General features: G+C 46.0%; 1 protein-coding gene across 1 annotated transcript in view; it reads right to left on the minus strand.

The window, feature by feature from the left end:
• cacna1ab (calcium channel, voltage-dependent, P/Q type, alpha 1A subunit, b) overlaps nucleotides 1–15770 on the minus strand; it is a 134088-nt gene that overhangs the window by 97780 nt on the left and 20538 nt on the right. The window contains exon 2 of the mRNA XM_070919141.1: nucleotides 10375–10674. Within this exon, the coding sequence (XP_070775242.1) occupies nucleotides 10375–10674 (300 nt within the window). The remainder of the gene's footprint in view (nucleotides 1–10374; nucleotides 10675–15770) is intronic.

Raw genomic sequence — 15770 nt, forward strand, 5'->3', positions numbered from 1 at the left:
TCCTCTTCGTTATCCACTCATCCTCCTCAGCATCTTTGCCTCGGGGCCCGCTGATTGACAGCTGTGCTGACCCCAGGGCCCACCCTCTCAGAGTGACAGGGCCAATCCCCTGGCTTGGCCAAGTGACACACTAACGTGGCAGACCGGTTGTCAGGCTGATTGGCAGGCTGCTGAAGCTGCAGCGTCCCAGTCAGCTCGACTGGACTCTCAGCCGGCACTCTGTTCGGTTTAGCTGACCGAACGAGGAGGACTCGCATGTTCTCAAGATTAAAGGTTAATGAGAAGACGGGCTTTTTCTCAGTTTTACCACTCGTGCAGTAAGACATCAGGGGTGTGTACTGCTACCTCTAAATCTGCAAGGAGGTCATAGTCACACCCTAACTGCTATCTGTTTGAGATCTGGTGAAGTTGTAGATTTTGCAGAAATGTGGTGGACCACCTTTGGCCCAAAGACCACTTGATGTGGTTTTGGTGATGATCTCAGTGAGAGATTCCTGTTGCTTTTCTTACATATCATCGAAACAATGACATTTCCCAATTCAGTTACGCTTTGAAAAAGAAAAAATCCGCTGTAGTCTTTAAGTTTGGGAATCGCTAAATGGAACAAAAGTTTTTTTTTAGCTCCATTGAATGTCTTCTAGTCATCAACAAGACCCGTCCTTCAGGTACAAGACGACGGTTCAGTCTCATCTGATCTGAGAGGATCCACTCCACTCAAGTGCCCTTGAGCAAGACACTGAAACCCTGCCAGCTGTTCAATAGCCAACCTTTGACCTACCAAGCACTGAAACCAATTTATCACAGCCTGGATTCTTCCGTTTATCAAAAGATCTTTGAAAGGGCTCCATCAGTCCTATCACTGGAGAATTTTCTAACAAACTAGAGACAAATATGGTGCGCTATGCCCTCTGTTGTCTTTCCCGTCTTGTGTTATGCTGCATGTACTGTATATTCACATAACGTGTGACACAGTTCTTCTTGTGGAAAAACAAAGCAGAGGAACAAGATGACATCTGCTACAACTTCAAAGCGTTCAAGTGTTAAAATCCCCGTAACTCAGTCGAGAATTTCTACCGTAAAGTCAATTTTTGTTGACAAGTTATTTTAATAAATACCAGTTATTGAAATGAAGTAGATTTTTTAAATTGCATTAACAACGATTTTGATGTATTTCTGGTACAACTTTCCATTATTTGTTGACCCTGAGGATAAAGACATGGTTGATATGCATTAGTTTGCCTGACATTTATATTTATAATGGGCAAGAGCATGAATTACATGAAGTTGATCTGATACTGTGTGGCGTGAGTGCAGTACATATGTAATGATGTGTCACTGCAACAACTGCACCACCACTAAACATCATAGATAGATAGATAGATAGATAGATAGATAGATAGATAGATAGACTACTTAGCCACAGCAAGGGATGTTGGGTAATGGAGAGAGCAGCCTATAGCAGCTGGGGACTCAGGCTGCACTCTGCAAAACAAAACCAAGCTTCAAATTAGCTTTTGATATACACTCGCTCGCCAAGCTCTCACATACATTACACTCGCAGCAACACACACAAACACACAAATGCCAAGAACACACGAGAGCAGCAGTCACACCTACACACACTTGCCAACACGGACTGTAGTGTAGACACACACACACACACACACACATTCAGATGCCCACACTTGGCCCTGTTTCTGGGGAGAGGCGCCCTGGGCTGCAGGGGGGAGGAAACCAGCTCAGATCAAACACACACTGAGCCACACTGTCACTACTCCCTCTTTTTCCCTCCGTCGTCCCCCTCCACTGCATATTCCTCTCTGCATATCTCTTTTCCTGCCTCTCTCTCACTCTCTCTCTCTGCTCCGATCTGCTCTCCACACTGCAGTCGACAGCAGCCAGAGTAAAATGGAGGGAGGGGTGGTGGTGGTGGTGGTGGAGGAGGGAGGCGAGGAGAGCAAAACAGAAGAGAGCTGAGAGGGGTGTAAGAGGAGGAAGAGATGGAGGAGGAGGAGGGAGGGCTCAGTCAGGAAGAGCTGGAGAGGAAAAGAAGAGATAAATGAGGGGAAGATGAGCAGCTGAGAGCATCGATAGTCCTTGTTTTTTGTGTAATATTCTCGCCCTCTCCTCCTGTCCTTACCCAACCCTACACACCCCTCACATCAAAAACACACACCACTCCTCTCCTTATCTATCCGAGACCTCAAATAACGTTCTATTGCAGCTCAATTACAATAATTACGATCATTAAGGTGATCATTTCCCGACACCACCATTCATTACATTGGCAAAATAACTATTAGAAGCAGACTGGCGGGGATGGGGGGGGGAGGGCGGCCCTTGTTTTCCTCCCTGCGACAGAAATCCACCATCCAATCCATCAGCATCGTAACTACAGTCGCTGGTTCAAATCCTGCCCTGCTGGGTTTAAAAATGTATCTGCAGTTTCACTTTGCTTTGTCAAAATGTGCACAAATTCTGAAACTAGGGCTGCAAGTAATGACCGACAGTGAAAAACCAGGAGAACTTCAGATTACGATACAAAGAAAAACAGCAAATCCTCAGAAACTTGATGAGAACAGAAAAAAATGATGAAGCGATTAAACGATTATCAAAATAGTTGCAGATTAACTTGCTCTCAGTCAACTAATAGTGAATGAACTAAACATTTACACACCAGGTTATATTAGAGTAACCAAGAGTCCTGGAAATCGTTTCTTTTTATTTGGTCACATTAGGATGTTACCTGGTGGATAAGTCCTAGCACGTAAACGACAAAATGAAATTTTGTCAGCGCAAAAACAACAGTCGTCAGACACCAACCACACACCCAGACCTCCTACAACAACCTCACACTCCTTCTGCCATCATTATTTGCATGAACACATCAGATCACAGGTCATTTCACATGTTTCTCAGGTGAGGACAGTCTGTAATCATTTTATGCTTTGGGTAAATTAACAGTAATAGACGGCTGAGCATCAGTTACGTTTGGCTTCAAATTGATATCATTGTTCTCCATACTGTTGATCACGAGAGGAGGACGGGTTGGACTGTATTGATTGTAGCGTGTAGAACATGGACAGCGTGAAACCCTTTTCTCTTCAGATGGGAATCAAACCCAGTTTGCCAGAAATGTCTCTGATTATCTTTGGAGTTTTGTGTCAAACTACTTCCTGTTTGTATTCGTACGTCCTCCTGACCCACGTAAATAAACATTTTAGGACATCAAGTACTTTCCCTCTCAATTTCATAACTCTCTTTTTTTCCATATTCCTCGTCTCTTCTCTACAGACCACGAGTCAAATTCAAAGTTCGGCCATCTGGAAGCTTTTGCATGTTCCATGATCCACCAAGGTGCTGATGAGCAAGGCAGGACAAAGTGCTGGTTTACCCAAACCAGTAAGTGACCATCATCTCTAACTGCCTGACACAGATCTGAGTGTAAATAAGACATGAATAATGCATCTTCACTAAGAAGGAGATGACTAAGACATCTTTTGGACACCTGAGAAGCAGACGAGTGAGCAGGAGATGAGACAGTCTCCAAATATAGAAACCCACCCACACACAGAAACGATGCCTACTAATAACATCTATTTTCTGATGTGCCACTTCAGGCATTGTGCAGGTGCGCTGAAGAAATGCTGAATCCAAACTTTCAGAAAATGCCAAAAATGCACAAACTGAGAACCACCCCTGTTCTGGAAATGGGTGAGTCCAGAATGAGACGGCTTGTGGTTCATCTGGCCTGAGGAGAAACCATCCAGGGTGGTAGAATGGGGGTGTTGGTTTAGAGAGGTTCAGTCTCCTGTGTGTGTTAAACCCCTCCCTGTTGGTATTTAGATATCAGTCCTGCCTCAAAGGTTGGTTTCTTCAGTGTGTCTGTGTGTGTGTGTGTGTGTGTGCGCGCATTTGTGTGTGTATTCAAGTGCAATCTCATGTGTATGCGTGCTGTGAGCGGACAAATGTAAATGTGCTTGTGGCTGAATGAATACAGTATATGCATGTTTGTGTGTGTGTGTGTTTATGGACACCTGCAAGCCTGTGTGTGTGTGTGTGTGTGTGTGTGCGCGCATGAATGACTGTGTGTATGGGGTGTACACATGCATGTGTGCATCAATCTGTCCCATTCTCCCTATTCCACCTCCTCCTCCACCTCCTCCTCCACCTCCTCCATCAATAGAATAAAAAAAAAGAAAACACCACCACTGTGCTTTTCAGCAAAAGCTTCTCAGCACCAACACACACACACACACACACACACACACACACACACACACACACACACCACACACACACAGGCTGGCTAAAGGCCAATCAATAATTCACATAGTGCAGATTGAATGTAGATCAGTGACTCAACATGGGGGGAAAACACTATGACTCTCCACCTCTATAGCTCTCTAATTCTCCTCCTTTCTCCACACTTCTGCCTCTTTCTATCTTCGGCTCGGTCTTTCTCTCTTAGCTGCTCTCGGTCTTTCTCTGCTTCCCTCTTCCTCTTTGTTTATGTCTTTCTCAGCCTCTATCCATTTCTCCAGTTTCTTTTCCCTCACAGGTTGGGTTCTGGTTTACCAGTTCTCCTTTGGATCCAGTTCCAGGTTGATAAAAACTCCACAGCTTTGCCAATCGAGCCGGGCAGACACTGTGTGGATGATTCCAGCCCCTAATTTGTTGCCTTGACTCATTTTTCTTTTAATAATTTGGGAAAACTTTCCACCAAATCAGCTGCCGTTTGACGTCGGTATAGACAGTTTGTTTGGTAAACTTAGCTGTAATTGCAATGTAAAAAAACCCTGATTGATCGGTACAGTGTGAGCAGAGACTGTATGTCTGCCCAGCTTTAAACTCATTTATATCACGTCAGCGGTTCACCCCTCTAATCCCTCTTTCACCTCCGTTTTGTCACGTTCATCTCGCTGTTCTCCGTCTGTTGCCATCTCATTTTCTCTTTCACCTCGTTTTTCCTCATTTATACGACTACTATATCTTTACTTCTTTATGTTTTTTCATCTTTCTCCACATCTTCTCTTTTCTTTACCTCTCTACGACTCCCTCTGTCCCCGTCTACTTCTATCCATGCGTCTGTCACTTTCTGCACCCCCTCATTTCATCTTTGCCTTTCTTTCACTTCCTCTCTCCACCTCTCGGACTTTAAGCCTCACACTACATTTGCGTTTCTTTTAAACCTCTTTCTCTCTCTGCCTCCTCCACAAAAACTCTTTTGTCCTCTTTTTAAAATCCTTCCACATTAAAAGAAAACGCATATCTTGTGGATTTACTTCTGCTAAACTTTGTTGTCCTTCTGTTAATTTCCGTCTTGACCTCTTCAAACACACACACTTTCATATAATATGCAACAGACGTCACACACACAGCGGTGGAAGCCCACACACAGAGTTGAGGAGAGGACAGTAGGGGCGTCACATTTCACCACAGTGAGATCCAGACAAACACACACACACACTGAGGGAATTGACTGTGAGGATCACATATCTGGAGTAGAGTTCTGTCTAAACAACCACTACTGTGGTGCTTGTCTGTCTGTCCGGATGTTGTATCCAAGAGAGAGACAACTATATAATACCTATCCATGTGTGGATGGATGTATGTTTGTATGTATCCGTCTATCTTTATCGCAGAGGTTGAACAAATTCTCGGATCTCGAAGTTATAAAGTACAATCAAATGAACAGCGAACAGTAAAAAAGAAGTTTCATATTTTTGAAAATATTAAAAACTAATTTCAAATGACTTTTCTTTGGTCATTAAAGTGCATAAATATATATGTGATGTCGTATCATATCAGCCATATCAAACGTGCCATTATGTCACCAGATTGTATTGTGGTAAATGAGACGCAGAGAGAGCGAGGGGGGGGGGGGGGGGGGGGATAGATTGCACACTGGAGCGTTAACATCCCAAATGGTGCTTTTTCTGCCAACCACTGGGCTGCACTGACTATACGTGTATGTGTGTGCATGTGTGTGTGCTGGGATGCAGTCGAGCCCCCTGAGGTAAGTGATCCTGCTGAACAGGTGTTACAGTATCACCTGCCCCCACCCACACACACACACACAGCTATCAGAGCCTCCGTCAGCCGTGACTGATCTGAACGGATCTGCTTGCTCCACGCCAGACGGATGAAGCCAAGCCACCAGCTGATCCATCAGCAAGTGTGTGTGTGTGGATGTGTGTGTCCATGCATCATTTATATGTGTGTTTACGCATGCAAGTGTTGAATCAAAGGATTTCATGCATGTTTTTGTGTTCGTTCTCTCAAATATTTGTTCATCTGTCCACTCGATTGTCACATTGATTATCTCAGGATCAGCTTGACCCAATGGGGGCGCTACTAAGATACAGGTTACATTCTTCCATCTGATTGTCCCAGGGTGGGGTAGAGTAGGGTGGGGTGTGGGGGGGTCTATCTTTAATCTCTGCTCTTTCTCTCGCTGCCAAATACCGTCCACCTCTCTCTACTCGTCTTTCCCTCACATGATGCCAGGCAGCGAGGCCAGAACCCAGCCGGGAAAGTGTGAAACCCACACAGACAACGAACGCCCAGGACAGATGGTCAGAGAGAGAGAGAGGGAGAGAGAGAGAGGTACACAGCATACACTGATACTACCACCTTGATACTATGCTGGTTTGACAATAGATATATAGAGCAGATTTCTATTCTTGTGTCGATGAAGCAGATCTGAAGTAAAGTAAAGTAAAATGAGAAGAGAGGAGGAGATGCCATATTGGATTGGACTAAACAGAGACGGAGAGACGGTGAACACAAGAGAGAGAGTGAGCATCCCGCGAAGCCTAAATCTGAACTACGTTTTAGAGTTTATGTGGTTCCGGTCATTCACCAACTGTTTCTCGATGTGCCAAACTCCTAATAAACACATAATAGCGGATATAAATATATATTAATTCATGTTTTTCATTTTGTACACCACTCTATGACAGCCGATACTGCCACTACAGTATCTAAAACTGAATAGAAGAAGAAGAGAGAGAGCGAGAGAGAGAAGATGGAGGAATGAACATTTGAAGCAGAGTTGCAGGGGAAGAAGTGCAGTGGAGAAGAGGAGATGAAAGGAGTGCAGAGAGAGCGAGAGAGGGAATGGGGAAGTGCAGGAGGAGGGAGGGGAGGGAGGTATAATGAAGTCCTCTGGGCCTCTGGTGGAAGAAGCCACAGCGCCTGCCAGCCAACACAGCCTGACTCTGTACAGATGGCGGCATGCTGGGATACGCTCAGCTCGCTTTCAAATCAGGAAGTGGATGTTCTTCAAATTTGTTTTGCGACGAAAACTCCTCTCATACCGAGCAAAAACAGTCGAGACTCTGTTTCCGAGGCTGCAGAATCTTTGGACAGGATGCTCAAACAACTGCGTTTCCTACTTGTTCTGTCTGACCAGGTGAAGACAAACCAAAGCAGGAGACGGGATGCGGCAACGTTTTCAACCAAAGCCACGTTCTTTCCCAAAACCTAAACCAAAATCGGCGTTAGTGGCCTAAACATAAATAAGCTAGACCTAAATCCTGCCAGCACAACCTCCTCCCTGATGGAAAAATGAACATAGTAAGGTTTTTTTTTGTGCTAGCTGTCGGTGCGACCAGTAAAAGGGCAACACATGACCTCTTTCTATTTCACATTTTCTCTGTAATTCACATTTCTTGTGGTGAAGTTTAATGAAAGTTGCCTGCTTTCTCGATGAGATGAGTAAGATCGTCAGCGGCCTTGCTCAGTGGACGTCAGCAGTAACATTAGCTCTTAATACGTGAGAGTAAATTAAACTTTACAATCCAATGACAGGCCACCTATCTATCCTTTGTGAATGCATCATACATTAAGTTGGTTATGACAACATTTAATATCATCAGTCAACCTCAAAAAACATTCAACAGCGATGTACGTTTCTAAATCTTAAATCATGATTCGGAGGTAAAAGCATTCTCACATTGCAACCAACGTGCACAAATTGAAAGGAGAAAGTTGTAAAGAGAGAACAAACTCAGCTATTTTTGGAAGCTGATGGAATTCCTAAAAATGATTTTTATTTCTGCGGGAAAAGCCAAAACATTTTGGCAGAAAGATGAAGAACCTTTATGACGGCTCTCTGCCAAAACACAGCAGTCCCTCTCTTCCAGTAAAGCCTCCTTTTCAAAACACGCACTCCAAAAGTTCAGGTGACATCTTATATCACATTTTATCACAAGTGTTCTAGAGATCTAAATCTGGTCTCCATATGAATTGCCTCTAGGGAAAATATAACTATTCTTTAGTGGTGTGAACTTGTAGTGCAGGGCTAAACTCTGTGGATGAAACCTGGCCTGCTCTGTACAAGCCCCCGACTACAATTTATTATACATACTGATAAAAGGAATAACAGTTGAAAGAAGGGGAAGGCTAGTTTGGTTATACAGTGATGCATATTCTTTTCTGATTTAAATAAATAAAGATCTGATTTGTTGCCATTTCTGTGGCAGAATTTCAGTAATCACATTTTTATCATATAAACACACAGCGTAATAACATAAATGCACTCTCTCACACGGACACCTACGCACTTATCACATGACCAACCTGCCTCTCACATCATTTGAGGCGTCACCTGCTGATAAACAGCATCGGACCACCTGAGATCAGCTGATGCGCTTTAGTTTCAGGCCTGTAACAGTCTCACCTGTTCGTATCTGCATTTCATCCGTCTTGTATTGTCACCTTTTCATTCGTTTCATTTATTTGTGACGTTTTCATGAGTTTTGTCGTACTGTAAGATCACCCCCCCCCCCCCCCCCCCCAGGGAGGCACCTCGCCCCCTCCCTCACTCTCTCAGCCGCAGTCACTAACACAAAGGAGTTGGTGGTTTAAGTAAAGACTACCATAAACACATTATTCTAAGAAACTCGACCCTCTCTGGAAGTTACCATGTGATTAAGTGCTATAAATTCCTTTGTTTGGGCTAAATGACAGCATTCCCTCATCTCTCAGGTGTTATACATGCCTACTTAGGGTGTAGATTTCCTGCATTTCCCAGAATGCCTGACAAAAAAAGCCCCCCAGGGAACAGGTTGTTGTTACATTTAGTTGTTTACAGTGCAGGCAGAGAAAGTGAAAATGAAATCAGTCGTGATAGTCAAAGAGAAACAACACAAGAGTAATAACAAAGTGAGCTGTCCCTGTGCCTCAGACCTCTGGGGGCTCTGAACGCCCCAGTTGACTTGAGGCAATGTGATCTGCTGCACATTTGTTCAGGATTAAAGCACAAATTCAACTGAAACCGCAAACACCTTTTGACAGATCCCTCATTATTATATCATTTTGGGGCCTTTTAAGAAAACATCCCTGGTTCGAGTCCGACTGAGAGTCGTCGTCGTCGTCGTCGCACGTTTCCTGTCTGTCTCCGCTGTGCACTATCAAACTCAAACTATCAAAATGACACTTTCAAAGTGTGAACGTGTGGGATTCTGATGGTGTAATTATAAACGGCCCCCAGTTCAGCTTTCTACTGTCCATGCCTAAAAACACACAGTACACTGGATTTACCAGTTTCTTTTTTTTCATCTAACCAAGAAGAAACCGACTTGAGGCCAGAGAAGAGAAGAGAAGCCCAGGTTCTAACAGCAGTAGGCCGACCTGTCCTGACAGTTACAGCATTTTCCGCTGCTTTCCTGTAGGACGAGCCACAGGCCGGCCATATATGGTCAGTAGTAATTAGAGCGGGAGAGAGTCATTTCCTCTCCCTTCTGGTTGCATGGTGCTTAAGCCTTCATAATGCTGACATCAGCACTCAGCTCTGACTACAACACACACACACACACACACACACACACACAGGTCACTAACAGGTTCGAGCTAAATGCTGTATTCAAGATGCATCTTAATCACCAGCAGCATCAACATGATTGTGATTGCTGGTGTCATGACAACCGCCATCACCATCTTTCATTCCATCAATGGCAGCTTTATCAGATGAGCCTGAGGCCGTCGGGGTCGGGAGACAGCAGAGGGAGTGAAGTGAGATCATGTATTCTGTCATGTATCAGTCAGCAGCACGCTGCAGAAAGCTCATACACAACACACATCACGCACACACACACACACACACACACACACACACACGTCTCCCAACACTGCAAAAAGAGGAAAGAAAAATCATCACACAATGAAGTTAAATTAATAAAACACAGAACCCCAACACACACAACCACCACAACTTCCATCCTGCAGGTGTTGGCTCATCCAACACCAGACCAGTCCACATCACACCAGGCCACACCTCGCCACCCACCCCAGCAAACGCACCACACCACACCACACCACACCCCCAGTACCTTGGCGGTCCGCTCGGCATTGCTTATGAAAGGATATGGCCATTCGGTGATCTTTTTGGCGTACTTCCTCACCAAGTTGTCTTCGCTGAAGAGGAAGAGGGAGCGGTTGACCGTTAGGCAGCTCTGCCGGACGGGTATGGGGTTGTACAGGGCCATGGTCCGGGCTCTCTGGGCCATCGACTGCTTGTACATCCGCTGCGCTCCGGGGGGCCCCCCTTGCCTGCTGCCGCCGCGGCCGGGCCCCCCTTGTCCGCCGGCACCCCCGCCACCACCGCCACCACCACCTCCTCCTCCTCCTCCATACCTGTTGGGTAGCTCGTCTCCAAAACGCGCCATTCTGCAGACACCAAACGCCAGAGGTTAGGAAGGAGCCGGGGGGGAACCTCAGAGTGACACCTCCACATGCCACCACCCCATCAGCCTCGGCTCCAAACACATGCAGAATGGAGTTGGGTTCGGTTCCTTCTCTGGCTTTTCTCTCCGTCTCTTTCTCCTTCTATCTATCTGTGTCTCCTTCCCAGATCTTCAGCGCCGAGAAGATACCTCCATTTGTGTGTGGAGAGGGAGGGAGGGGAAGAGGAGGAGGAGGAAGAGGAGAGGGGAGGGAGAGGAGAGGAGGGGGAGAGGGAGAGCGCACGGTGTCTCTGATCGTGTGTTTGGAATATGAATGGGAGATAGAGCGATGTGTTTATGTAATTTCTGGCAAATCAGTTCTCCGACAGGGAAAAAAAAAAATAAAAAACTCGATTGGTTTTATTGGCGGGTTCGAAAACTGTCAAAAAAGATGAGATCTTGTCAGAGCATCAGCGTTTTCTCTCCGTCGAAAAACAAGACATCCTGTTTTCATTTATTTTTTTTGGTCAGGAAAAAAAACAAAAAGAAACTCTCCAAGAGTGAGCCGGTTCTTGCATTTCAACAGGCAAAGAAATCGATCACCTTAAACACATGCGATAAGGATGCATAGCTGTGCGTTTAAATACATATTGCAACCATCTCCACTGAGCAGGCTACCCTCGCTCGAGACTGCGTCTTTTTTCCCTCTCAACAGCCTCGTGCATCTTGACAGGATCTGCAGTTGTCTTCCCCCCCCCCCACCCCCTCCGCAGGTCCCCTTTTTTTTCTCCACGAGATAAAAATAGAAATAGATAAGAGTAAAATCTTTAATAATTCATTTATTCTTCTGCCATATATCCGCACTGTTTGATGTGGCACGGCAGATGTCCCTGCTGCCACCTCTCACTGCCACCGCGCCGCTCGGGTTACACGCAAACGCCAACCGAGGGGGGCTTCCCCAAAATCTGAGCCTGGTGACATTTGTTGATATTTGGTGATGGACGGTGCGGCATCCCCCCTCCTCCTCCTCCTCCTCCTCCCCCTCCTCCTCACCAAGGCGTCGGTCACTGATTTTGGGCGTGATTGCGCGCACTTGGAGACGAAAATACACCGGTCCTCAATCTACCAATTTATAGGCTATATCTTCCCCCACTTTCCCCCCCGGAAAAAAAAATGAGTTGGTGAAGTTAAAAGAAAAATAATGTCCACAACAATCATCTATAATCCAATGTTGGGAGAAGAATCCCGGACGAGTAGGATCCGGAGGAGCAGAAAAAGACTACTGGGGGAGGCAGCATCATCACCATCATCAATTCTTGCTCGGAAAATACGACGGCGGTGATGCGGGTGTGTTGTAGCAGCGGCTCGCATCTTCTCCGCCACCGGGCAGAAACCGTGCACCATCCCCGCCCAGCAGCATCGCCCCTGAGGCTCCCTGAACCAGAGAGAGGCGGCCAGCCCCGCAGAGCTATACCAAGTCCAGCGTCTCTTCTCTCTCTCTCTCTCTCTCTCTAGCTCTCTCTCCCTTTCCCTCCCTCTCTCTGTGATTTTTTTTTTTTCTTTTCTCCCTCGACCCCCCAGGGGGACGTGAACCAACACGCAGTCGGTCCGGAGGCTGTATGTTCCCGCGGAGCTCAGCCTTGGAAACGAAGAAACCCGACGAGCGGAGCGCTTCTCCGGCTCTCCTGCGTCCAGTCAGCCGTCGGGGTTGAGCCGCGCACCGAGCATCTGATCGGTCTGACGGGAACCGAGCGCCGCGCGCAGATCCGTGGCCAAGCCTTGCAGCGCACGACGCACAGCGCCTCCCCGGAGCCTCCCCCACTCCAACCCACTCCCCATAGCGCACGACGGAGATGTATGGGCGTCAGTTGGGTACAGCAGCTCGCTTACCTCCAGGCCGGACTCTACATGTCAACTTAGAATTGTTTTAAAGAAATTAACAACAAATCAGTTGGAAAGGCCAACAGACTTGAAGACGAGCGTTACCTGTGAGCCGACAGTGTGGTGATCTTCCTTCACTTATTAACCTGAAGGGTTTAACAACCTGTGGACTGAGGCCCGCTCACGGCTTCCTCTCATGGTCGCCAAGTGTCGAAAGCACCAACAGCACAGTCCAAGTGTTTACTCAAACCCACCAGGCCAGGGGGGGGGCATATACAAGAAACTGTAAATGAATGTGGATTACAGTATGATGTCGGTGACGGTGGGAAACTGATGCCCAATCCCAAAACATGACTCAGGGGCCACTTTTGGTCTCCAGAAGACTTCTGGGGATCCTCTCAGTGAAAGGAGAGCTGGGTCATTTCAGTATCTGTTGGCGATTGTATGCGGATGATTATTTCTGATCAATAGTTCCACTGTCCCTACTCTTATCCCCCACCTGACAGTATAGACGGTTATGTAATCCTGTACCGAGCCAACAATAAAACTCCACTGGAATGGGATTCCTTGGGAGAACATAAGAAGATCTGCCTCGCGTTCAGCTTGACCGTGTGGTTTTGAGCTTATTGTTGACTTCCGAGAGGGTTTTTATAAGCCGATGTCTTTTTGTAGAATAAATGTATGAAAAAAAACAAGAAGATGTTGCCAATAAAGTTGAACCAAACATTTCATCTGAGAGTTGGGAGAGTTTGGAGCGCCGTGTTTGTTCTTTTGAGGATGTACTGTTATTTTGAGGACAATTTGAAAGAGGTTTTTTTTTTATTTTTTATCTCCCTTCATTCCTCCCTTCTCCTCCAAGCCGTCTGTCATTCTGGCTCTGGCATCTGAGTCGTCTTTGATGCAATTCAGCAAGCTGTTTGCTTGGGCTAAACCGACCAAGCTGTCACCTCTCCAGAACAGGAAAATGAAGGTGGTGGTGGTGGTGGAGGTGGTGGTGGTGGTGGAGGGGGTAGAGGAACCCATGAAAACACAGTGGCCAGAGAATCCCTTTCAAACTGACTCTTTGAGATATTTTTATTTATAGTTACATAATGAAAATAACAATTCAGTTAAAGGGCATTAAAACAATAAGTTTGGTCACTTTGACGCATGTCCTTGGTGCTGAAACGGCTACTGACATGTTTCCAGGGCCTTTTGGCGCCGTCCAAAGCGCTGAAACAAGAGTATAAAGCTCTGTACACCACCTGCATGCCTTTGGAAGAGATTACCTTCGTTGTGCATCAGGGTGGGTTAGTTACTGAACCTCCGGCCATCTGTTAAATGCTGAGAAGTGTTTGTGAGTTCTGCTCACTGTTTGTCTCCTCTACCAGCTACTTTGGCAGGTAACCACCCATCATTTGGAGGTCTGATTCTGTTGGTGGAATACTCAAATAGGGCCATATGGTGGGTTTTGGGATGGATCTGAAGGCAAACTGTGCTAGACTATGTAGAAGTCAACAAAGTCTCACAAAACTTCATGAAAGGTGATAACCTGGTGATGTTTTTTTTTCTTCTCGTCAAACTCAGAACCAAAGTTTGTTAAAAAATACTGCACATACTGTATAATGTGAAGGACGTTTTCATGCATTTGTCCCACAAAACAATTAGCTAATAGATAAGTTTGAGCAAAGTAAGAAGAAACGTAGCATTCCTCTGCATTGCAGTTTAATTCAGTCAGCTCCTCATCAAACAACCTTCCTCGTCCAGGACCCTGATGAAGCGCACACGTAAGGCATTCTTCACTCTTTCAATGCAAAAAAAAAATAATAATAATCAGCCCTACACCCATTTGTTTTATCACAAACTCTTATGTGTATGGCTCTGCTGTGACCCTGAGGTCCCACAGTGTGCCATGCTGTTATTTACAAGACGCCTTTTCAACGTCATAACGTGTGCGCATCACTGGATTTGCTCGTCATCTGATTCCCGTAGACTAGCGGCTACTAACAGGCATGATAAGAGCCTGTTCCCGCCGACAGCATGGGAGAGAGGGTGAAAGTGAGTGTCGGGAAGAGGTGGGTGGTGGTGGAGAGATGGTGGGGTGGGGGTGGTGCTGGTGGAAAAGCCTGCCTGTGATTTGCGCGATCATGGGAAACCACGCGGTGGTCGGATGCCAGAGATGACAAGCTGCCCCCATCATTTATTGATAACGAGGACGGACGGAGAGGAAGGTGATGGCTGGAGACATTTTGCTCTCTCATCCTCTTCCTTTTTGTTCTTTTGCACCCTGGCATGCGTCTGCTATCACCGCTGCTGCTGCTGCTGCTGCTGCTGCTGCTGCATGTCCATGCAGCTTTCCCAGGCTCTCTCCCTGTGTGTGTGTGTGTGTGTGCTGCTGCTGCTAAGGGAGTCGTGCTGAGGCCCTGATGCGCAGCATTGTCATTCAGGGAGCGTTCACACAGGCAACCCCCGCAGGAAGCCCTGGCACCTCCCCCTTGAAACGACACCCCCCCACCTTACCCCCTCCTCTCCACCTCCTACCCCCTCCCTTTCTGTTCTCTGATCTCACTCAGCAGGCCAAAGCTCCAGAGCTGTCTGAGAGGAGAGAGACAACACAGCAGGATTAGAGCCAATTCACGTTCAACTCAAAAAAAAAAAAATGGAAATAGACATCGTGATTCACTTCGGACCAGAAATGTCATTTCTGAGAGTTTTATGCCAAAATTAGATTTAGTTTTGAGTCGAAACGGTGGCAACTTCTCAATACAAAGTACATCAGAAAATAATTGTGTTATATAAATGATAAGAAACTTATGATTTTATTGAATTTAATTTGAAGATGAAGTGGCTCCCTTAAATGCAGCCCAGGATTTTCTTCTAACCGACAAGGATTCAGATTTAGGTCCACAGAAAAGATCTCCTCCATCTTTTTCTGAAGTGAAGCTGAGTGCCAGGCTGTCAGTGCCAACAGCTTGTGCTCTTCATTGACTGCTGCGGCTGCAGTTTGTCAAATGGCAGTTTTATTTTTACTCTCTAATGGCTGCGACTTACAGTAAACATAGCTGAAATGTAAAATACTTAAAGTAAAGTAGACACAAGAAACAAAAACCAAAATAATAATCCTAAAAGGTGTTCTCAGTGGGATCGGCAGTACTTAAACACAACGTTACTCGTGTAAAAATATTGCTTGTGGAGCTTTTAAATGGGTTTAAAGGTTATGAAGAGTGCAGATAAGTCCAT

The sequence above is a fragment of the Enoplosus armatus genome, chromosome 2 (assembly GCF_043641665.1).
Source record: "Enoplosus armatus isolate fEnoArm2 chromosome 2, fEnoArm2.hap1, whole genome shotgun sequence".
In the NCBI taxonomy this organism is placed as follows: domain Eukaryota; kingdom Metazoa; phylum Chordata; class Actinopteri; order Centrarchiformes; family Enoplosidae; genus Enoplosus; species Enoplosus armatus.